Here is a 24829-nt window from a genome sequence, read left to right as displayed (position 1 = left end):
CAGAGAGACATGCAGGATAAGCTGTTGTGCGACTGTTCACCAGGCCCGGGGCCACACCCCGTCCCCAGGTGGAGACTACCTGTAGGGAGACAGTCATAAAGAGTTCGCATGTGGTTCATGTTCTCCTCCTGCGGCAACTAGGTAAAAAAAATAACACATTTTACAGTACTAGCTATTCATTTGGAGCCAGCTGTATTTTTCTTGACTGTCGATGGATATGTGTTGATTTTATCTTGAGCGATTGTAAAGTTTTGTTTAAGCGCACAGAAGATTGTTCTGGGGAATCTCGGGATGATGAGCGTTCGATTTGTTAGGAGATACACGGATGCGTGCGCAGCAACATGTTGTGTTGAGAACGGCTTAGCGACGAAGCTGTTTTTATGAACGATAATATCACAAAATGTACGAGAACAAACACTAGTCAGGACATTAGTCTGATTTAATCAGAGAGGTAAAATGTCATCCGTTTCGTAGAATGTCGGTTAAGTTGCTCTTAGTTTCCCTGCACACATTGTCAATCCTGTACCTTTTGTGGACATCCACTTGAGACATTTATTTTTTAATGATTGAGTGTCATTTTAAATAATGTATGGACCTTATTACTTGGTAAAACCTTTGTTGACGTGGCCATGAAACCGTTTTTATGGGCCAGCCAAAAGCCAATCTACTTCCCTTTGTGTTTTCTGATGACTTCTGACTTCTTTACTGGATAAACAGGTATTTGAGGAGGTGTTTAATATGGAGCAGTGTATGAGGAAGCCAGAGGTCAGAAAAACTGCCAAACCACCGCCAGTGAGTGGACGCACGCTATCTTTTTGTGGACCCGATTATGCATTTCAATATATCTTGTTTGATAATTATAATATGGCCACGGGGAACTGCTCTTTTAAACACTGACTTGTTCTCTTATCCTCCCCGTTAGCCAAAACCATCCCCAAAGCCCAAGGTACAGTAATAATAACCAGAACACATCGATCATATCGGAGTAATGTGTTCCTGTGATTCAGAAGTATGTCAGAATCCCATCCAGCAACACAAAACAAACCGCAAAACTCCCATCTTTAATTCATCTAAGCACCCATGTCTCTAGTGCTGTGTGGTGGAGGTGGGTGTGTGTGTGTGTGTGTGTGTGTGTGTGTGTGTGTGTGTGGGGGGGGGGGGGGGGGTTGTAAACGTTCTCTAATGTGTTGGTTCACCCCCCCTCTCAGCAGGATGCTCCCGCGCCCCCCCCAACCGAACCGGGCCGGACCCAGCAGCTCATCCGGAGGATAGAGATGGCCAAGGAACAGGTGTGTGTGTGTGTGTGTGTGTGTGTGTGTGTGTGTGTGTGTGTGTGTGTGTGTGTGTGTGTGTGTGTGTGTGTGTGTGTGTGTGTGTGTGTGTGTGTGTGTGTGTGTGTGTGTGTGTGTGGACAATCTTGTTGTATAGAGCATTGGGAGAATTGTAGCCCATCTATTTTTCACTGCTGAGCTGATCTTGGCATGCTCCATGATGGATACAATTAGTGCTTCCCAATCGGCCATTCAGACACACAGTTCTGCCCTCTTCCTGTGTCTGAAAAGACACAGAAATATATTGGCCCCCGTCAAATATCGACCTATCATGTGGTCGTGGCCTCAGAGATGGGGTTAGGTAGAGTTAGGACTGTGGCATGTAGCATCTAAAGGGTTTCCTATTGTGATGCCAACGGTGAGCGAGGCATCGAGGGTTTCTGCTGGATGTTCTTCTGGGGTGTGAGTGAAGGACAACACGTTGTCAGTGATGGCATTTATTGGGGGCTCTATTAGGGTGCCCATAATTTATGTTCATAGACATCATAAGTCAATGTTCTGTGTCTGCTTGTAGGCGAGGCACGTAAGGGTGCTACTCCATAACTAACGGTAACTAACTACCGTGTAAAGGACAAGAGTAAAACATACAATTTCTCTCTGTCAATAACAGTATTTTTTAACCTATACGCATTCTCATCCCTTTATTTCCCTTCTGAGATTAATAAAGTATAAACTTTACACACAATTAAATACATTATTCTATAAAACTATATATAATCCTTCTACCAGGGTAATGGAAACCCGGTGCAGGCAGAGACCGGAGGAAGACCTGTTGCTCCACCCCGACGGGCTGAGAGGGTACGAAACCCCAACACACTCAAACTCTGAATCACAATACGACTCACGTATTGTGAGTCGTCGTTATGGTTCCTTTTTAGCTGCGTTTTTCAGTTGTGAAGGATGATCTGTTCATAGGGGTTAGGATGAAGAATGCTTGGGATAATGGCCCACATTCACACATAAAGACTTACAGCAGACACACACACACACGCACGCGCGCGTCAATCTGAAGTCAAGTCAATTTGCATTCAAGTACATTTGAGTTGGATAGCCCTTTATTACAGTTACAATCTCAAAGGGCACAACAAATTTTGCACTTGTTCTCTGATCAGTGTCTGAGCAACTTACCTATCTGCCATCTCTCTGTGCATCTTCTCAGGAAGCTAAGATAACAGACCAAGCCCCCACAGAAGACTCAAAACAGGTATAAAAACAGGATTCCTTTGGTGCTTGTCTTCCGTGTACCCTCTTCTCCCTCCATAGCTTCCCTTGAGTTTGATATGTTATCATTTGTTGTTGTCCTTTTCATAAATTCCAGAGATCCCAACTTGGAGCATTTCAAAAGAGCCAGAAGGAGAAGACTCCTGCCTTTACAGTAAGCCGCTCCCTCCGTCCAACACAACATCTGTTTTTCATGTGTTCCCATAGCAGTAATGATCCCCAGATGGTCAGGGGGGAGTCACTGAGTGTCTGTGGTGGTCTGCTTTGCTCAGAGCACCGTGGGTAAGAACGCTGAGACCCAAGATAAAACCCAAGATGGCCCCTCCATGAAGAGTGGGAAGCAGGTACGTCTGTTTGTATTGGTCTTTTTGTAAACGTACATGTATCCGTAGAAGAAAGGTTATTTCAAGGGGTGATGTCAGGCTTTTTTCGACCTTTCCCATTGCTTCGGACTGTAATTTAACGTTCGTTATACAACAGTTATTTGCGCCTAAACGTAACTTCCGTAATAGTGTGACGTCGGACGGTGCAGTGGGCGGTGCTGAAGCGCAGAAGCCGCGCCTCCCGGCTCCCCAAAGTGTTTACAACTTCTCATGGGTGCGAATTTGCCGACAGACGCGTAAAGCGTTCGACTAATCACAGCAGACTGGGCGTCTCGGGCGGGGGGGCCTCAAAGCGACATGATACAAAAACAGAACGTTTTTGAAACATGCTGAAGCGGTTTGGCAGAAATGAACAGTCTGAGAATAATAAGGGGTACAAAAACTGTTTTCCACGTCGCAAATACATACTCAAAATATACTTCTCTATTTTACTTTTTAAGGATATTTATTCACTGCAACACACAAACACACGCACACACGCACACACGCGCTAGTCGTTTGAAAACCGGAAGTTGTCATTACCAGCGGTAAGAAGTAGCAGTTGGTAGGAAAAAGACGTGTTTGTATGTTTGTATGTGTGTCTGATCTGCTTTTATGATTCACAGAGTTCCTTTATGGAAACATTGAAGGGTTTTCACGTAGAGCTATCTATGCAGGTACAGAACCATTTCTGATGATCTGAAAAGGGTTAGAAGCTACTGGTGGTGGACCCTCTTTGAACCCACCACTTGCTGTTTGCATTGGGTTTCCACTTGGTTTCAAAGCCGTCAGCCCTGTAGCTGATTAAAGAGGAACCATCACGCTCTCAGCTATATTCAAAAATGATAAACGTCAACGATATGAGGGTGCTGCTCAGTGGTTGGGGGTTAGGGTTCTGCTTTGGTCCGACCAGGAACAAAGATTTAAATTGTCCAGAATATCTGCAATTATTTCCCTTGCGGTACTCTTGAGTTGAATTAAAAATAGCAGAGCGCGAAGGTTCGCCTTCAAGCCACTAACTGCTCTCTAAGGGGACAGAGAGTGTTGTGGCCGAGAGGTTCCCGGCTCCATCCCCTAGTCCACGGCTTACCTATGGGAATCCTTTGGGGGGGGGGGGGGGGGACCTAACCCCCATCTGCTCACTGAGGGCATATGGACCTATTTTCACTAGCGGTGGCAGGATGCTAAAATGACTAGTACTCAATATGGTAGAACCCAATGGGCGGATAAGTGTGGTGAGATAACACTGAAATTCTTCTGGAACTCATTAGTATTCCAGCGACGAAGCAACATCAGAAGAGGAGCAGTCTTCTGAGAGCCACCGGCCTGAGAAGCACACAGATCCCAAGCCTGTAAGTATTTGGTTGATTACATGTGATTCATTCTCTTTGTTTTTTTCTTTTTGCCATCCAAGAACCATACAGATAGAAAGTACGGCTTAAGCAGACAGGAGCCGAGACTTCAAAGAGCTAACTGAAATGAAGTCTCGTGACGGGTCGGCACGTACACACGCACACACACAAACACATGTGTACTACACAGACTAGTTTACCGCAATGGCGGTTCTACACGGGGGGCCTACGTGGGCCTGTGCGCCTGTAGCGACTACTCTTTGCTCGCTTGTACAAAACAAATGTTTAGATGATTTTTGTGATTTAGGGCATAAGCTCAATTCATTTAAGATAGTTTGACAGAAAAAAACAGATTGGGGAAGTTATAAACTCTAAACAAATTAAATATTTGATTTTAAAGTAAAATAAAGTCTTTAAATATAAGTTTTAGCCCTTTTTTTTGTGCCCCTCTGGTTAAACACTGGCCCCTCCTTGCCCCCCCCCCCCCTAGTAAAATGTGTCTAGAACCGGCACTGCATCCAAGATCACGCTCAGAAATGTAGATATTCAAATTGATTTTCGTCAGAGTCTGTGAATAAGAATTACTTTTATTCTGTTTTCTTCACAACAAGGAAAAAGGAAATATCCTGTCTGGCATATTCCGGAAAAAAACTAAAGACACCTCGCCATCTCCATCATTAACGGTAACCAATGCTTTGTTCCATACGATCTCCTTCTCTTCTCTCTCCATAATGTCTCTTTCTCGGTCTTTCTCTCTCTTTCTTTCTTGCTTTCCTTTGTTCTTCACTCTGCTCTTCTTACTGCAGTGTCACCCAAATCCCCAGACCCATCTCCTCTAATCTATTTTTTCAACCAATCAATCTAAAATGCTTTCCTCTTCTCTACTTTGCCAGGTCAGTGCAGCAGATGCAGAGCCTGCTGACGAGGACATCGTCTCCCCTGTAGGTTCCACCGCTGATGGGGGAATGCATGTGTTGCAGCGCTACATTGCATTGCAGTGATTTCATGTATTTAGCTCCGGTGTCCTCTAATGGGTTAATAATGACAGAATTTACCGTTGCAGGAAAATCTTGGTGTTGCCAAGGAGGTTTCGGAGAGCAATGACAGTCTGTCTGAAAACAACCCAAAGGTGAGCCTGAGATGCAATAGAAAGGTTAAAGGTGACATTATACTATTATACCACCAGGTGTGAGTGTGATTAGCCGGCGTGTCTACCTAGATGTGCGCTGGATAGATCAGTCTACCAGCCTACCCAGCGGACCGTAGCAAACGTTGCTCATCTATCCTTCATTCACATGTTGACATGCCCACTTGTGATGTCAGAAGAGGCTGATTTTCAAAACGGCTTGTAATGGCTAATCACACTCACACCTGGAGGTATGATATGCATTTTAACATCGTAAATAATGAGAGTTTAAATTTTACCTTACTATACACAATAGTCCTTTGAGTATAGAGAAGTGCCTTCTATGCTGAAGGCACTTGCCGTTGTGTAACGGATGTCGTGCGAGTGATAAAAGCAGTTTGTTGTCGACAGGTAAAGGAAAAGAAGGGCATTTTCGGCGGAATCCTCCGGAAGACCCCGAAGCCGTCAGAGGCAAAGGTGTGTGTGTGTGTGTGTGTGTGTGTGCGTGTGTGCGTGCGCATGTGTGCGTGTGCGTGCACACACGTTGTAATGGGGTTTTTCTACACAATGAACATATCAAAAACTATACTTTCTATATATTCTATTGAATTGCGTAACATGGATTTGCTAGGGAATTGCAGGTACGTGGGATTTTATTCCTAACATAGACAGATTTACAATGATGGAAAAAAGAATATAGATAAATGAACATGAATAGATCATGAATGTTAACAAAAAATGTAACAATTAGTTATTAACACACTGGCCTCCTTGCGGTCATACTTATGTATAAATGTCTCCCTGGCCCTATCTGCTCAACCACTTCGTGGGTCTGTATCGATGTTTTACTGTTTGCATACAAGGTGGCACACAAAAGGTCTCGATGACAATGTAGTGGTTCACCTAAAGGCAAAGGTTGGGAACCACTGCCATCGATCATATCCCAAACTCCCTAAGACATTAAAATGCTTAAGGTGCTACGATCACTTTACTTGTAAGGACCTTGACTCTAGTGTTGGTGTGAAACATTGCAGGACACGCAGTCTCTCTCCAGCGAGCTTTCAGCCAGCAATGACAGTCTGTCTGAGACCGCCAAGACCACGAAGGTAAGGCCGTCCACATTCTACAGTCCTTCTATCTAATGTACCTGTCCTTTCTACCGACAAACAAAGTGGCTGGTCTGGTTGGTAGTTCCTCCTTTACAAACAAGAGCCAAGTTCGCAGCATCTCGTCAACATGGTTAACCCAAAGCTATGTTTATTCCCACAGGAAGTAGGAGGATACAAGGGTACCACTGTTGCCTCACTGTTTCCACTGCCCTGACCGATATGAATCAGGCTCCTCCCTGTGAGTCCTTATGAATTGATAATCGCTCTCTGTGTTTCAGGACAAAGGAAGCATCTTCAGTGGGATGTTCAAAAAGGACCCTAAGCTGTCATCTGACAGCGGCCAGCCACAACATGGGGTAATGTACCCTTTGTCACAATGCACTGAAGACAGCTGGTCCTTTTTAGCGTGCAATCAAGCGAGTTAAGTTCCAAAAGTATAAGTTGGAGATGAGAGAGATATGGCAGCTGTGGAAGGACTTCATTCATGGCTTCTTGCGGGAACAATCCAAGGAGTTTTGATGTGTGTGTGTGTGTGTGTGTGTGTGTGTGTGTGTGTGTGTGTGTGTGTGTGTGTGTGTGTGTGTGTGTGTGTGTGTGTGTGTGTGTGTGTGTGTGTGTGTGTGTGTGTGTGTTTCTCCCAGGAGGAACACTCGCTCCAGGGTAAGCTCTCGGGCAGCAGTGACAGTCTGTCAGAAAACAAGGTAAGTGTACAAGCCTCCCCTGCATGTTTGCCAAGGAAACCCCTTAGCACCCCCTGTACAGTGACTCCTCCCTGTTCCAAGTGGACATAGTGAGGAGGATTTGCTGATGACTAGCAGAATCAATTTATTAATTAGAGACAAATTGACTCATACATGCTCCGAATATGAGTATGCCTAGTGCAGGGATATGCAACTGGCGGCCCGCATCCTCACTCAGTCAGGCCTGCACATCATAAAAAAAAAAAGAATAAAAAAAAAAAAGAATAATAATAATTGATCGAGTTACAGAAAACTCGGTCAAGAAAGATGAGAAGAATTCATAGAATTCGAAGGCAAACCCATGCGTCTAGTTTGCTTAGAAGCAATATCAGTCATTAAAGATATCCACTTAAGTCGCCACTACAACTACTACAACTGCTTGTTGGGTTTGAGTTCATTGAGTTGTTGCACTTAATGTTGGGCCACTGTTTTTCAGTTTTTTGACTTCATTGAATGATGATGTATGTGAGCCCTTTGCACTGATACAAATACTGACCATTCATGTGGCTGTTTGAGCATGGAAAACATGAAATGAATGTATGTTGGTTCAATTAACATACCGTACATAGGTTATGATTCTGGAGGATTTTTTAGGTAGTGGCAATCCCCAAAATGCACCAGAATACAGGAAATCATCTACCAAATTCAAAATTGTGTAGCTTCTCTCAGCTCACATTTAGTTGAAGTGTGCAGTCATGTGGCCCTCCGATGGTTATGAGGAAAAATGTGGCCCTCTTTATCATGAAAGTTGCCCATCCCTGGCCTAGTGAGTTCTACGTTCTTCCTTTAAGGTTAGGGTTATAATCATTTTGTTTACTGTGCACGTTCGTTTTTTTAAAGCTAATGTGCACTGGTCTGTGTGGTATTGGTCTACGTGCCCTGCGAAGGTTGCTGCCATAAGGAGGAACTATACAAATCCCTCCCCTCCCTAGCAACCCTTTGTGTTCCTTCAAGCTACATCCCTTTTTTGGTGACAGTTCTGCATTATTGTGTTCCCAGGAGAAAGGCCACCTGTTCAGTGGACTCCTCAAAAAGATTCCCAAAGCACCGAGGGACAGCCAGGTAGGAAGTCCCACCCACACGAGACACACCTGCTATGTCTGTCTCATAAACATATACATTCAGGGCACGTTTTAATCCAAAGCGATTTACAATATGTGCATTTGTCAGAAGAAAGAGAAACGACAATATGTATTCGGTACAGTAAGGATGTTGATAGAAACAAGTGCAGAGCACTAACAATTGCTAGATTAAGCCATTCCCCGTTTACAACAAAGAAGGAAGCAAGAGCTGAGCAGGTCCCTGTTGAGGAAGGGCCTGTTGAGGAGAGATCCCTGTTGAGAAAGGGCCTCCTCTCTACCACATCCTGCGGATGTGGTAGAGAGGAAACCTGTAGGACGGGATGATGGCGGTGCAGCCTAGCTGATTGTCGCGTACCACACCGACGGGCCTCGCGGCCGGTGATGGAGATACCGCAATGTCCTCGACAGTGACCGATAAGTCCATGTGAGGGCAGTGTTTCCCTGGCACAAGAAGGAGCTGAGTCATGTCGAGGTTGAGCTTCAGGTGATCGGCGCTCGTCCAAGTGCTGATGTCTGTCTGCCAGACATTCTGAGACGCGTGTCGCAATCGGGTTGCTTTCAGGGGAGGGGAATAGTTTAGTATCGTCAGCCTGGCGGTCTGCTCACCACTCTCCAAAGATGACCCAATCATATCTAGTTTTGAATCATACCAATTTTTATAAAATCCTCATTTAGTGTGTGGTGCGGGTTGAGTATGTACATCAATTTATTAACTCTTAATGATTAAAAGCATGACTTCGTAGCCGTTTATAGAAGCCGTCTCACAAATGTAATTCACCAAAAAAGGGGAATTAAAGCGAGTGGGTTCATCTTTGTTTCATTTTCTGTCTGAGTGGTTTCTATAAGGGAAGTGTGGCTTCGTTGGCATTGTTTACTTCCCATTTCAGGAAGACCTGTCCGGGCAGGGAGAGCTGTCCAATGACAGTCTCTCTGAACAGAAACAACCCAAGGTGAGTTCATGTCTGTAGAGCTATAAGCGAATGGGGATGATGCCCTCAGTAGTGTCCTATATATGCTAAACTATAAAAACATTTTAAAATGAACGGTCACCACCTGCTTAATATACCTCAGGAGAAAGGAGGTGCTTTCAGTGGAATGTTCAAGAGATCGATTAAACATGTAAGTATTCAAAATCGGACAGGTTTTGATGCTAATCTGAGGTTACAAATTTGTCATATAAACATTGTGATTCCTTCCCAAATCATTTGTTTCTCAGGACGAACAGTCCCTGAATGAGCTGGCGGCAAGCAATGAAGGTCTATCGGAAAATAGCATGGTAAAACGCTTCTTTCAAGGTGTCGTAAAACACAAAAGGTGTATTATTTCCTGCGTTGTGGTGCAGGGTGACCCACCCGTGGTGCTCGCTGCGATAATGTTTGTATATTTGACGCTTTAATGGGCAACATCCACCACTTCCTGTTTCAGGGGAGTCTCGCTGGGCAGAAGGAGCTTTCAGAGAGCAACGACAGCCTGTCTGACACCAAAAAGACAAAGGTGGGTTATGTCATTTCGGGAATATCCTTGGATGAGAATTTACTCGTGACTGGTGGAGCGACATTAAACTGGTTTGAGTTTCGGTCAGCTGCTGTTTGAGCCTCTGCCTGGAATCATGGAGGAATCTTGTCCAGAACAAGATTCCTCCATGATTCAGAACTTGGCCTGGTTTTGTCAGCAGTGTGAAATCAAGTGAAGCTATTCCGAAAAGCGAAAACCTCAACCAGAATATTTAATATATATATATTTTTTATTCAGGACTATTTTACAATGAGGCCCTGGGGATATCATAACATATAACAGATAAATAAGCAAGAAATAAAAGATAATCGGATTAATTAAAAATGAATAACCAGAATGATTACAGTTTTATAAGTAATGCATGTTGAAATAAAATACAATAAAAAGATTACATTACAATTACACACATATTAGACATTACAGCTGTACCCTTTTGTCGTGACTGTCGTTAAGGCGAACTACTCCTTGTTTTAAAGTGGAATTTAAATTGTAGATTAAGATCATGTCTTAATTACGTGTGAATGTGTGTAAACATTTGTGTTGTAGGAGAAAGCTAAACCGTTCAGTGGAATGTTCCGGAAACCCAACCAAAGCAAACCAGTAGACGCTTCTCAACCGGAGGAGGTAAAAGTGTCTACTTCGGTCACATTATTGTCTATTAAACCGATACCAAGAGAACAATGAATTTGCTTGAACAATAGTCTACTTATGGTCTACCGTTTCAACAGTTTGAGCCTCATTGATTCTTACTCATAAGAAAAATCTGCCAAAAACCTTTGCTTGTGTCTAACTTATTGATGATGTGTTCATGTGTAGGATAAAGAGTCAACAAACCGTGATCTCCTGGCTAGCAACGAGAGCTTATCAGAGACCAAGGTCAGTCAAGAGAAGCAACCAAATGCCTGACAATTGCATGACAATTTTTATTCTGCACAGACGTAGCACCTCAATTAGCATGTTTCCTGTATTTGTCTATCAGGAAAAGGGAGCTTTGTTTGGTGTAATTCTGAAGAAGACTCCCAAAGCCACCGTAGACGCCACCGAGGCGAGTCTTTATGCTCCAATGCTGTGAAAAGTCTAAACTTTAAAGGGGTGATTTCATGCCCGCAGGTGTCGGTGTGATAAGCCATTACAAGCCGTTTTGAAAAATCTGCCTTTTCCTGTGTTTTCGTGACATCACAAGTGGTATTGTCCACCTGGATGTGTGCTGGATACACCAGTCTACCAGCCGACCCAGTGGACTGTGGCAAATGTTGCTTATCTAATCATCAAACATCCCAGTTGTAACTCCCACTTTCGATGTCACTAAAACTGGAAATGGCAGATTTTTAAACGGCATGTGGTGGCCTTTCACACTCACGCCTGGTGGCCTGATATCACCCCTTTAAACATTTCTTTCATTGTTTATCTTTAATGGGGCCTTTTAGGACAAAGAGGTCGACAAGAAACTCCCGGTCAGCCATGACAATCTCTCTGAGGGTAACACTGTAAAGGTGAGTTGTGTTCAGAGATCATCGAGATTATCTTCCTTCAAGAACATTCCGCTCAAATCTCACATTGTTCACGCTCATTGTTCATGCCAACACAAATCTTAATGATGAGTTTACACCTTGTTGTTCACCAGGAGAAACACATCTTTGGCGGTATCTTTAAGAAGCCCCAGAAGACGACGCAAGAGGAGAGCTCCGATGACGAGGTAAAGAGGTGGTTATTACGCTGTTATTTGGTTTTCTAAACAAACCTGGAACACTTTATAATACCACTCAGTCAAAAGTCATTTATAAGCCTTTAGGCCTTTAGGTAGTCATTAACTAAACATTACATTTGTGGATAAATAATCAGTGATAGTCTATACAGTGGACCGTACCAACGATGAATGATAGATCAGCCTATTGGGTTGATCTATCCATCAAGACAATCTGGGTAGATTTCGACATGGCTTAAAAAGCTAATCAACACCTGGTAAAACAGGGTGCCTTTAACATAGCACTTATTAACCATCTACAAATGTATCGTGATGTTTTGTTAATGCTAAATGAATCATAATCTAAAGGCTTATCGTGAGTTATGATGGAACGTTATTATAAAGTGTTACGAAAAAACCAGTTGTATGAATCAACTTTGATTGAGATGAATAAGAGATTGGTGATTAATTTCAGGAGTCGAACCCGCCTGAAGATGACTTCTCGGCTATCTTCAAAGATCTCTCTGAGACAACAACTCAGAAGGTACTTTGATACACTGTTAAACAATGTACGACACTTGTTGTCTCTGAATTATGGTCATTGTTGGGGAGACCATTTATATGAAACAATTAACAGTTGATGTACAGTATGTATGTATGACATTTTCCCCGTTAAGAAGGACATTCTTTCGTTTGATGTACAACACCAACTCAATTGATAAGAAAAACTGATGGTTTACCCAAAAAAAATGTAAACCATCAGAAAAACAAATAGCATGTCCCCTACTAGCATGCAAGCTACTTCGTTAGTATTTCCCCTACTAGCATGCAAGCTACTTCATTAGTATTTCCCCTGTCTTTGTCCACCAGGAGAAGGGAGGACTGTTTGGTGGGTTTCTCAAGAAGACCCCCAGAGCCACCGGTGACGACACAGAGGTGAGGCTGGGGGTTCCAACGCCGGGTCAAAGTCTAAACTCTAAACTCCACACGTTGCTTATTTGTGCTGTGTATCTATCAGGAGAAAGACAGCGATAAGGAAATCACCGGCAGCAATGACAGTCTGTCTGAGGGTCGCCCCGCAAAGGTGAGTTGGGGAACTGTAGAGGTGTTCTAGAATAGTGCAGCTTTAAATAACAGAGTACAAAACTGACCACTCAACAAACTCACTTCAATGGTTTTAAAAAGTCACTGTTCATGAAATCAAAAATCGTAACGGTTAGTTTTCCATTGGTGGTTTATCAGGAGAAAAGCATCTTTGGCGGTATCTTTAAGAAGCCCCAAAAGCCAACGCAAGAGGACAGCTCCGATAGAGAGGTAAAGATGAGGACGCTGGTTGGGAAGACTGTATTAAGGATCGACTGTGATTGAGATGAAGATGGATGACATGAATTTGTGCTTCACGTTCAGGGGTCGAACCAGCCTGAAGAAGACCTCTCGGCTAGCTGTGAGAATCTCTCTGAGACCTCGACTCAGAAGGTGCTTTGGGTTTAGATTTTTGTTAAAAACAAAATAAATATTTGTTATTGGTGGAGGGAAAAACTATTTATAATTGGCAAACGTATGAAATTTGACCTATTTAAGAAGAACTTTCTTTCAGATGAACATCATCAGCTCAGCTGAGAAGAAAACTGATATATCTAACCAGCAGAAATAGTCATACTAACAGTCAAAACCTTTAATAGTGCAGAATTCTTTGTAGTTAAAAATTAAAATGTAATAATGTTGATGTTGTCATGTAGTGTTGAAGTTGTGATAATAGTAATCCATTAAGTCAAACCCGTTCAGGAGAAGAAACCAGGATTTTCCGGATTATTCAAAAGGACGGCCAGCATGGACAACCTCGACCAGGAGGTCAGTGTGGATCCGGTCCAGAGTGTCCTCTACTCTGCTGCTCTGTCTCCATGTGTTCCTTCTCTCCCCTCTACGTCCCTCTACTGTCTCTATCTTAGAGCATGAGATACCATGAACCATATGATCTATACATTAACTTCAATAGTCAATGTAATCGAGTACAATTCAACCAGAGGAAAAAAAACAATGGAGACACAGTCTGTTTTTTTAAGAGTAACTAGCACAGATGGAAGTGGTTGTCATTAAAAAAACAACATGATAACAAGCACGGCTAGCATGCAAGCTGCTTCTTGAGTATGTCCCCCGTCTTTCTCCACCAGGAGAAAGGAGGACTGTTTGGTGGACTTCTCAAGAAGACCCCCAAGGCCACCGGCGACGACACAGAGGTAAGGCTGTGTATCGCAATGCAGCGGAACACGCAGAGTTTGAAGAGTCTAAACTATAAACCGCACACGGTGCTCTCATTGGTCCTTGGTGCCGTTTATGATTCAGGAGAAAGATGGCGCAAAGGAAATCACCGCCAGCGATGACCGTCTGTCTGAGGGGAACGCTGCCAAGGTGAGACAAACAACAAATTCACTATAAAACGTTTAAAAGGTCAGTGTTGATGAAGACACAAATCGAAACGGTTAGTTTACACCGTGTTGGTCACCAGGAGAAACACATCTTTGGCGGTATCTTTAAGAAGCCCCAGAAGCCAACGCAAGAGGAAAGCTCAGATAGAGAGGTAATGAGGAGAACGCTGTTTAAATGAGAACCCTGAACTACTTTTGACTTGTTGAAACTGTTCTTTAAATGAAATGTGATTGAGATGATTAGATATTCATTGCTGGTTCTAATTCAGGGGTCCAACCAGCATGAAGAAGAAAAATCTTCTAGCTGTGAAAATCTCTCTGAGACCACTAATCAAAAGGTGTGTAAAGAACAAAACACATTATTTTAATTTCGTAATTATGCAGAGCAATTATGTTGGCCGATTTGGAAGGTTGACAGTATGTTTGATATGCACCTCTGACTGGCTTTAAGGCTTAACTGGTCCCTACATCATGTGAACTCTGGGCGTTGTAGTTTGAGGTTGATTGTGGGAAGCCGCTCTAATATGCACAACAAAGGGTTCTTGTTTTATGACGTAGTTAAATTAAACAATCACACCGTCTCTCAGGAGAAGAAAGGAGGTCTTTCCGGTTTGTTCAAAAGGTCCGCCAGCATCGACAACCTGAATGACAATGAAGTGAGTACGAGTCTATTAACCAGTGTTCATCGTTGCCTATTATCCTCTTTACTTTGTTGTCTTTTATTTACTATGAAACACAAGCTCGGATGTTTTTCTACTTCTCACACCCTATTTTACAAGTACACAAACCTAGTCTGCAAGTGCGAGACTCTTGCAACACAACAACTCTGTGTATAGGTTCTCGTTGTCATTGTACACTGTGTTTACATGTCTTCCAGGAGAAAAGTATTTTCAGTGGCATTTTTAAGAAGCCAGCAAAAGCCTTGGAAGGGTCTACAGCTGACGAGGTATGCCCTCTTATCTTTAACTTCACAGTGAGAATATCACTTCACTGTGTGTGTGTGTGTGTGTGTGTGTGTGTGTGTGTGTGTGTGTGTGTAATCGATACCAGCTTTAATTCTCTCTGTTGTGTGCAGGATATTGAAGGAAGATTATCCGTCAGTGGTGATGAACTTTCAGAAACAGCCAAGGTACCTTCCTATAATCACAAACTTTTGTGTTTGCGTTTGACTCGATGGTTAATCTTTTTTATACTATGTATTTAATACTCACACGATATGTTGCAGGAGAAAATGGGCGGGATCTCTGGCATGTTCAAACGCTCCCCCAAACCAGCTCCACGTTCCCTGGTCGCCAAGGTGATAATAACCACAGCTTCACTCTACGCTGGCCTCTTCATTTGGTCACCTGACATTAGAAACACAAAGGGGAAGTCTGACTTTTGCCGGTTTGAACACGATTTATCTTCCGACATGCCGCTTTTTAAAACCCTTACTGCGTGATGTGAACCAAATAACGCAGACGTGCACGTTCTTTTTACATCCAGTCCCCCCCGCCCACCAGTGTATGTTGTACCTCCTGGCACTTGCATTGTATTTATTCATAGTACTTAATTGTGTAGCATCTGCAGTAGTGATTGTTAGTACTTGTACTTGGTTCTATGAACATCCTTACTGTACCGACAGCGATATATTGTTTCACTTCTCATGACAAATGTGCTTTTTGTAAGTGGCTTTGGATAAAAGCGTCTGCTAAAGGCCCTAAATGTAAATGTTTCACAGGACCCGCTCCAAAACACAAATGAACTTGGCGAGAGTGACGATGAAAGTCTGGCAGTGAAGGTGAGCCCTACTTGCCGACGGACGCTGCCCCGGCCGGCGGGGGCCTCAAGCGGGTGTAGCCCAGCCAACGGGTCACAATCCACCAACGAGTGTCTTTCTCTTCATTTCATAGGATACGAAGACTTTACTGTCCGCCAGCAATGACAGTCTGAACGAGGTTTCCACCACAAAAGTAAGCTTTGAGTCAGTTAACATGAACCCTTTTTTAATGTATTATTTTTAGCAAAATCTTTCTCACAAATGTATACAAGATACAAGATCGTTTGTTGTCATATACACAATGGAAACATAGTTTGCACTGGGCAATGAAATTCTTAATTTGCAAGTTCCCTTCACACAAAATATACTTAAAATAAAGTAGATAAATAAACTGAACTACTAAATCAATTAAATGTTAAATATAAGGTGCTGTTTAGAATACTGTATGTTTTAATTTCCTTCCTTGGTTTTTGTGTGTGTGTGTGTGTGTGTGTGTGTGTGTGTGTGTGTGTGTGTGTGTGTGTGTGTGTGTGTGTGTGTGTGTGTGTGTGTGTGTGTGTGTGTGTGTGTGTGTGTGTGTGTGTGTGTGTGCCCCCTTTTACTCAGGAGAGGATGAGAGCTTTTGGTGGGATGTTCAAGAAGGCCCCAAAAGCAGTTGAACAACAGGTAGGCACGCACGCACCCTCTGCAATTCCCCCATGAAGAAACACGATAAGGTCTTATCATGTTATAATCATCATAATGATGGGAAGTTGTGGTTGCTTCTCCCTTTTAACTTAGCTTGTAAGGCCTATGCAAAACAAATAATTTATGTATTCAAATTAAGAAACATGAAGTACAGTCATATAATGTCTAATTAAACCCATTTACTTTAAATATGCTTCAGTACCATCTACAAATTACCAATAGGGAACATGTAGCTTGAGAGCAAATTCTGATCAAGCACTTTACCCTCTTTGGTTTTCAGGACGATGACGAGCCCAGACCACTAGGGGGCGGTAGAGGGCTTAAACGCAGAAAGACCATCATCAGGAAGAAACGGGTGCGCTTTCAGTTATCGCCTATCTTTCAATTAATTAAAGCTCAAAGTGTTTGTACTACGTACGTACTGCCAGATGTGATGGGGGTTATCACATGCCACAGCCCCTCGAAGACGCAAATTAAGGCTTAAGTTCAAATTTTTGCTGTATTTTATTCAAACTTCATTTTCGTCTTGTTTTTGTTGGTCTATTGTTTTTAAAATGATTGAACGCAAGGCACAACAATTCTTAGATTCTCCTGTGGTCTCTTTCTGCCTCAGGTCGTGTCATTCAGAGTCAAACGGACTCTTCCAAGAACTGCAAAGGTAATTTTCTCTGCCCAGGTATTGATGCCGCATACCAATTAGTTTGAATCGCTTACAGCTCAGTTTAATTTAATTTCCATAACTTTTTTTGAATTTCATTGCTTTCATATTCTTTTCATTTAAACTCTCAGATATTCATACTGAACGGCACGTTAATTAATGTACCACATTGTAAGTTAGTGGTAATTAGTTTGTGTGACGTTTTTATCCGAGGAGAGTTGCACTAACAACTGACCCAGGTCGCTCTGTGACGGGCAGACCTCTCGCCCAATGAGAGATAGAGAGAGGCGTTTTAAATCTCACCTCCAGCCAATCAGTGCGCCTCCCTGTGTCCTCTAGAGCTCCGACCTGCTCCCTCTGATGGAGGAAGAGAGTGTGGAGATGAGGGAGATTACCCCCTTCCAGGTGAGCCAGAAGACCCCCCCCCCCCCCCCACGCACACACACACGCACACGCACACACACACTCACTTCATCATAACACACGTTAGTACGCAGCTTTGCTGAATACTCAAGTCTGATTGGTCACATCGGTATTATACAGTATGTTTCTGAACGAAAGAACACTGCTTCATGTACTTACAACCGTAGAATCTGATTATTTTTGTTCAGAGAAAGCAGTAAAATGATTATTTGACCGATGAAATTATGTTTTATTGTTATATTTTGTGGCAAAAGGTTGGATAATGTACAGTGAGCTGGTCATTATCGTCATCATCATTAGAAGAACCTTGAGGGGTCATTAAAGTCCTTTCTCACCCTTTTTGGGTATTATTTTAACGATAATGACCGGTGTGCATTATCCCTAACATATTGATTGATTGAAAATGTATTTTGAACGTGTAAAAGAAAAACAGAAATATCATACAGAAAATAATGATGTCACACAAAATAGAAAGCATTATTAATTACCTGATTGACAAATACTTGATAATTGTAACATGTTCGAAAAGGAGTGGGAAGAAGTTTGCACTAACATATGTGCCACTTTAAAAGTGTGTGTGCTTGTTTTTAACAGGAGGACTCAGTCGAGATCCAGAATGTGGAGATGGCAGCCTACCCCACTGAGGAAAACAACCGCGATGCTGAGGTAGGGGTGTGTGTGTGTGTGTGTGTGTGTGTGTGTGTGTGTGTGTGTGTGTGTGTGTGTGTGTGTGTGTGTGTGTGTGTGTGTGTGTGTGTGTGTGTGCGCTACACTTGATTTTTCTCTGTGTCCGTTCCTAAACCGGGAAGTGTGTTTCATCCTCAGGAGAGCGATGAGCTGATGGAGTGGTGGAACGGGGTCGTAGGTGCGACAGCGGAAGCTTTCTACGATATGTATCGTGTACTATGGAGTGTACTAGCAGGTTTTTTATCTCTTCTGTTTGTTGACCATTCCTTTGTGGGTTGCCAGGTTGGGCAGAATGGAACGAGACATCAAACTTTCAGGAGGAAGATGAGGAACGGTGAGTAGATTGTACTTGGAAGTGTCTCCTTTCTCCACATGTATCGAACATGAAAAGATTATTTATATTCATAAGGTCAAAGTGTTTACCCTGATGGGACTGAAATCTAGACTGGCTCAATAACAGAGGAAGACGTCAACCAGCACAGATATCCTCTCAGAGCATTTCCCTTGCTAATATAGGACGGAATTTCAACCCAATGACAGCTATTAATATCTCACCTACAGTACCTCTCTAAACTTGAACCCCTTTCTTCTCTCTCCACTCTCTCTCTTTATCTGTGTCTCTTTATCTGTCTCTCTCTCTCTGTCTCTCTCTCTCTCTCTCTCTCTCTGTCTCTCTGTCTCTCTGTCTCTCTGTCTCTCTGTCTCTGTCTCTGTCTCTCCCTCCCCCGCCCCCTCCCTCCCTCCCTCCCTCTCCTCTCCCCCTCCCCTCCTCCAGGGCTGTGGAGCAGGCGGCCGACCGTCTGTTCATGGCCGCCCGGCTCTTCGTGCGTATCTTCAACCAGCGCGGGGCGTCGCTGCAGCAGCGCATCCTGGAGCTGCTGGCCCAGGCGGACGCCGCCGACCAGTTCCACAAGCGCACCGTGTCGGCGGCGGTGGGCGGGGGCGTGGCCAGCGTGGTGGGCAGCGTGGCCACCATCACCGGGCTCATCCTGGCGCCGTTCACCTTCGGCGCGTCCATCATCGTGACGGCGGTGGGCATCAGCGTGGCCACGGCGGGAAGCATCGCCTCGGCGTCGGCCAACATCACGGACGCCGTGCACTCCAACATGGACCGCAAGAAGGTGGAGAAGATGATCCAGGGGTACCAGGACGAGATGGAGGACATCAGCGAGTGCCTGGCCTTTGTGCAGGTAAAGGGAGGGGGGAGAGGAGAGAGAGAGAGAGAGAGAGAGAGAGAGAGAGAGAGAGAGAGAGAGAGAGAGAGAGAGAGAGAGAGAGAGAGAGAGAGAGAGAGAGAGAGAGAGAGAGAGAGAGAGAGAGAGAGAGAGAGAGAGAGAGAGAGAGAGAGAGAGAGAGAGAGAGAGAGAGAGAGAGAGAGAGCAATCTTCATGCAGAAGAACTACATCTGCATCTTAGAGAGAGAATTAAATACAATGAATATCTATCCTTCCCAAAATCCCCAGAAATACTTTTGAGAATATTTTTTGAGAGAGAGGATTTATAACTTTGAATATTAGCAAGATTAGTATCAGACCACACAAACATATTGAAGGCCCCTCCTCCAGTGTTAACCCTCCCCCCCCCCCCCCCCCCCCATAGGAAGGCATGGTGACCCTGCAGGAGTGGGACTTCGAGAAGTACTCCCAGAGCGCCGCCAAGAAGGCGCTGAACCACAACATCAAGCACGTCATCAAGGAGGGCGGGCGCGCGGGCAAGGCCCTGGTGATCAAGACCAACGAGCTCATCAGCACCGTGCAGATTCTGGGCGCGGCCGGGGGCGCGGCCAAGGCGGCGCAGGCCATCAGCGTCACCACGGGCGTCATGTCGGCGCTCTTCCTGGCGCTGGACGTCTTCTTCCTGGCCAAGGACTCGCACGAGCTGCGCAAGGGCGCCAAGACCAAGTTCGCCAAGAAGATCCGGGAGGTGTGCACGGAGCTGCAGGCGGGCCTCCTGGAGCTGAACAAGGTGAAGTCGCAGCTGCAGAAGACCATGGACGGCATCGAGCTGGAGGAGGTGGAGGAGATCCTGGAGGTGGAGGAGGAGGTGGACGAGGAGGAGAGCGCCGACGAGCTGGAGTCGGACCCCGCCAAGCTGGCCCAGATGTACGAGGAGCTGGACGTCATGGAGGAGAAGCTGGACAAGAGGGCGCTGGAGGAGAAGGAGCAGAGGGAGAGGGCGCAGAGGGAGAAGGAGCAGAAGGAGAAGGAGGAGAAGGAGAGGGCGCGCAGGGAGAAGGAGCAGAAGGAGAAGGAGCTGAAGGAGAGGGAGGAGAAGGAGAGGGTGCAGAGGGAGAAGAAGGAGAAAGAGGAGAGGGACAGGGCGCAGCGGGAGAAGGAGCTGAAGGAGAAGGAGCTGAAGGAGAAGGAGCTGAAGGAGAGGGCGCAGAGGGAGAAGAAGGAGAAGGAGGAGAAGGACAGGGCGCAGCGGGAGAAGGAGCGGAAGGAGAAGGAGAAGGAGAAAAAGGAGAAGGCGGGAATCAAAGCGAAGGAGGAGCTGGTCCCAGCAGGGCGAGGCAAGGAGGAGGAGAAGAGAGACGAGGAGGGGGAGAAGGAGAAGGTAGAGGCAGGGAGCGGAGGGGAGCAGCAGGAGAAGAACAAGAAGGAGAAGGAGGAGGTGAACGACAGCAGCAGGTCGGCGAAGGGGACCAAGGCCCAGAGCGAGCGGGAGCGGAAGAGGGAGAGCACCGAGGCGGAGAGCGCGACCGCGCCGGGCAGTCAGAAGGAGCCGCCGGGAGGAAAGAAGGCGAAGGAGGCGGAGAACAGAGCCACGACCCAGAGGGAGCACGCCACCGGAGGGGACACAGCGGAGAGGGCGACGGGGGACCACGGGAAGGGCAAGGGCGAGAAGAAGGAGAGGGACGGCATCGGGAAATGGCTGGGGGGCCTGAGACGAGGGGGCGGGACGGAGGCAAAGAGCGGACCGGAAGTAAAGAGCGGACCGGAAGTAAAGACCGGACCGGAAGTAAAGAGCGGACCGGAAGTAAATAGCGGACCGGAAGTAAATAGCGGACCGGAAGTAAAGAGCGACCCGGAAGTAAAGAGCGGACCGGAAGTAAAGAGCGGACCGGAAGGTGAGCGTCAGGCGGAGAGGAGTGAGGAGAAGCTCAGCGCGGCGCCGAAGGAGAGCGTGGCGGAGAGGGGTGGCAGCACACACGGGAGCAGACGCAGCAGCAGCAGCACACATCACAGACACAACAGCAGCAGCAGCGCACACACCGACACACACACTGGTACACAAAGCGGCGCCCACAGCAGACACGTGAGCAGCAGCAGCACCCACAGCGGGGGTCGGAGCGAGAGGGACCGAGCCAGGGGCCCCGGACCGGAGGCCAGAGAGGGCCCCCCGCAGCCCCGGGGAGACGGAAGCCAACGACGAGACGGCGGCCCGACGGCGGGGGGGGGGGAGACGGGGCCGGGGGGGGAGAGGGGGGAGGTGAGGAGGAGGGAGTCGGAGAGGAGCCGGGAGGACGAGGAGACACCGTCGCCCAGGACGACGCTGTGGCACTGTGCGCTGGATCTGGACGCGGGAGGGGGAGGGGGGGAGGGAGGGGGAGGGGGGAGCCAGAGGGGGAAGCGGGGGAGCCGGACCAAGAGCGAGAGGAGTGGGGGGAGCCGGGGGGGAGGAGAGGGGAGGGGAGAGGACGGGGGGGGGGAGGTCCCGAGGGCGGGGAGTACCAGGGAGCCATCGCGACGAGGCTCTCGTTCCCGTGCCAACGCCACCCTGTCAGATGGACTGAACATATGAACAGATGAACGGGTGAACAGATGAACAGATGAACGTATGAACAGATGAACGTATGAACGGATGAACAGATGAGTAGATGAACGTATGAACAGATGAACAGATGAACGTATGAACAGATTAACGTGTGAACTGATGAACGTATGAACATATGAACGTATGAACGGATTAACGTACGAACAGATGAACGTACGAACAGATGAACAGATGGTTTTTGTCATATATTTTCTGGTGCTTCTGGGGTCTAAACTTTATTATCTGTAATAGCTCAGGGTGGTCTCTTGTAAGACAGTATTTATTGTTTGTGGATCAAATTAAGATTATTACATGTGCCTTAACTACAAAATGTGTTTCCGAAGAAGATTTCTACCGAAGGAATTGTATCTACTCCAACTGTACTGCCTCAGCGATTGTTTACCGTGTGTACTTATGTTATGTCGTTTCGTGGGATTTTCTGTGTATTTGTATCAATTCTTAATAATAAATCGTTTATCTCAACCCTTGGATGTGGTTCTTCGGTGGAATTAACCCTATTGAAATATTGGACCTAGAACACAGCCTCTTGGAAGTTGGTGTTATAATGACTTTATTAAGCCACTATTTTGTAAAAGCTCCAAGAAATGAATGCATTAGTTTGCTTAGTTACCATACATCCTGTTAACTAGTTGACAAGTTGCCACCCAAACAAATGATGACGAGCTTGACTCCTGTTAATGCTGTCCACGGTCTTCGAATGCAAGCAGACCGCAAGATGTTCCACATCTCGCTGGGCTCCCGCAGAGAAACCCACAGCCGCCTGCTGGCCATGTAGAGGTACTCGTGCGATACCCTGCCTGTGGTATCCTAACGGCAAGGCCGTTTACAGTAGGCCCGAGCTCTCTGAGTGGCCAAAATGCGTTAGAACACGTCCATCTCGAATACGAGTTCGTTCAGAATCGGCTGGTCGACTGACTTGATTTCCTTCACATACTTTCCCGTAGTGTCACAGAAGAAGGAAAGGGACGCTCTCTGAGTGGCCAACGACGTGCGTCGCGACGCACGTCGTTGGCCACTCAGAGAGCTCGGCCTTCCTCCTTATTTATATACCACTTTTAATACATGAGGCAGACTCAAAACGCCTCCCATAAAAAACATCGTCATCAAATAAAATGAACAATAAAATGAAGTACTAAAATTAAATAGATGCGTAAGAGAAAATAAAGGCAGAGTTGAAATAGGAAAGTCCCCTAACCAAAGTCTTCATTGTAGCCAATATATCAAGCCATTGTAGGAGCTTCAAAGATTGACCCGTTGCTTGGAGTCTTTGTTATCGTGCAGTTTTGTAGCCGTTTTTGTAAAGAGTATGGGGTGTGTATGTTTTTAGTGATGCCATAGTGATCCATTGTTCCTGTAAAAGTTGAAAATTAGCGGGTGTTCTGTAGAAGTGGCCGACGATAATGGGTCCACCAATCATTTTGTTTGACTTGGATTAAACGAAACTGCAGTAATGACACATTTAAAACACTTGCGGGTGACAAGGCAAGGCCACTTTATTTATATAGCACTTTTCATACACAAAGCAGACTCAAAGTGCTTCACATGTAAACATTGTCATACAATAAAATAAAGTAATAGATAAGTCAACGAAAACATACACAAAAAATTAGTAAAATAGATAGAAAATAAAGGCAAAGTTAAAAAAACATTTTAGATGGTACCAGTCTCTCTGGTACCATCGTCGGAACTCCAACCCGACCTAAAGGAACTTTAGGTTTGAGTCCCAGATTCAAAGACTCTAACCAAGACAGAACTCGGGTATCAAACCCTTCAAAGTTCATGTCTCTGGTACTACTTAATATTTGTATATCTATTTATAACAAAAATTCACATTTTTTTATTTTATTTTATAAACGGACCGGCTTTAAACCAGTGATACCTCCAGAACCAAACGAAACGAGTTCGATAGTGATAAAGTTATAGTCCTCACCAAATAGAGCATTCAATTATGAAATGCTAGATTTGCACAATAAGCAAACTAAATTAAGTTTTGGTTTCATCTTGAGCTTCTGGTTCTAGAGGCTGCTGTCCGGTTGGCAACTCAAGGTTTTTGTGTCAATATTTGGCTTCGGTAGCCTTCAACTGTTAATTAACATTTCTAAAGGTACGGCCACACTGAGCGCGTTACGCACATAATCTTGCGCGCGTAACGCGTTCAGTGTGGCCGTACCTTAACAAATTTAAATGAACAGTCAATAGAAATGATAAAGTTGCTACAGAGGGCTGATGCTTATTTTGCACATAATGAAGCAGAAAGACTGTTAGCAAACTTCACACATTTGTTTACATTACGTTTTATTTTGAAGATTCATTGAGTTTTATTGATGATTGATGATGATTGAGCCTATTGCCCACTGATGACAGCATATGCGTGCAGTATAATAGTGCCCTAATAATAACGATGATGATAATAATAATAATAATAATAATAATAATAATATAATAAGTTTAGATAGTGTACACAATAAATTATTTGTAAATGTATTGTGTTACTCTAGAATTCACCTGCTATAATCCATGGGGTTGAAAAACAAAGAATACATGTACAACAACAAAATAAATATTGAATCCTAGTCTACCTACTCGTTTTGTGCATGAGAAAACACCCACATACACACAAACACACAAACACACATACAATACACACAGGCATGTTCATCCTTATGTAAACAGTGGGACTTGGGGATTGTGAGGGATAGAACATTCCCACTCCGATGTCTGCTGCATTAAGCAGTAACCTGTGGATTCATTGAGATCAGAGGACTTAAATCATTTTAATCACCTGGACAGCTTTTTGGTTATAACACTGTACAGGTAAGTCGACAAGAATGAGCCAAAACGGATATATTCTGTATTGTTTTACCAATCAAACTTATTTTGTGACATATGG

General features: G+C 45.0%; 1 protein-coding gene across 1 annotated transcript; it reads left to right on the top strand.

The window, feature by feature from the left end:
* Window positions 1-30: 30 nt before the first annotated feature.
* LOC130387148 (uncharacterized) lies at window positions 31-22714 on the top strand. Its single transcript, XM_056596144.1, has 53 exons — window positions 31-792; window positions 923-946; window positions 1209-1289; window positions 2061-2129; window positions 2491-2535; window positions 2650-2706; window positions 2825-2896; window positions 3541-3591; window positions 4186-4266; window positions 4878-4949; window positions 5160-5207; window positions 5330-5395; window positions 5804-5869; window positions 6427-6498; window positions 6780-6857; window positions 7143-7202; window positions 8241-8303; window positions 9211-9273; window positions 9395-9442; window positions 9540-9599; window positions 9749-9817; window positions 10385-10462; window positions 10655-10714; window positions 10818-10883; window positions 11266-11331; window positions 11463-11534; window positions 11998-12066; window positions 12393-12458; window positions 12541-12606; window positions 12765-12836; window positions 12930-12998; window positions 13308-13373; window positions 13694-13759; window positions 13866-13931; window positions 14029-14100; window positions 14218-14286; window positions 14536-14604; window positions 14826-14894; window positions 15024-15077; window positions 15174-15245; window positions 15669-15728; window positions 15841-15900; window positions 16314-16373; window positions 16675-16749; window positions 17008-17052; window positions 17392-17457; window positions 18070-18141; window positions 18301-18340; window positions 18445-18496; window positions 18938-19352; window positions 19762-20410; window positions 20729-21301; window positions 22644-22714. The coding sequence occupies exons 1-53, from the start codon at window positions 739-741 to the stop codon at window positions 22712-22714; spliced, it is 4824 nt and encodes a 1607-aa protein (XP_056452119.1). The 5' UTR covers window positions 31-738.
* The last annotated feature ends 2115 nt before the right edge of the window (window positions 22715-24829 follow it).

This window comes from Gadus chalcogrammus, chromosome 8 (assembly GCF_026213295.1).
Source record: "Gadus chalcogrammus isolate NIFS_2021 chromosome 8, NIFS_Gcha_1.0, whole genome shotgun sequence".
NCBI lineage: Eukaryota > Metazoa > Chordata > Actinopteri > Gadiformes > Gadidae > Gadus > Gadus chalcogrammus.
This window is presented reverse-complemented; position numbering and strand designations above follow the sequence as displayed.

Excerpts from the sequence above, each read along its gene's own strand:
- LOC130387148 (XM_056596144.1), top strand. The coding sequence starts at position 739 with ATGGAGCAGTGTATGAGGAAGCCAGAGGTCAGAAAAACTGCCAAACCA. Across the intron at positions 15,729-15,840 it reads ATGAAAGTCTGGCAGTGAAG|GATACGAAGACTTTACTGTC; the intron begins GTGAGCCCTACT and ends TTCATTTCATAG. Across the intron at positions 21,302-22,643 it reads GGAGAGCGTGGCGGAGAGGG|CAGACCGCAAGATGTTCCAC; the intron begins GTGGCAGCACAC and ends TTCGAATGCAAG.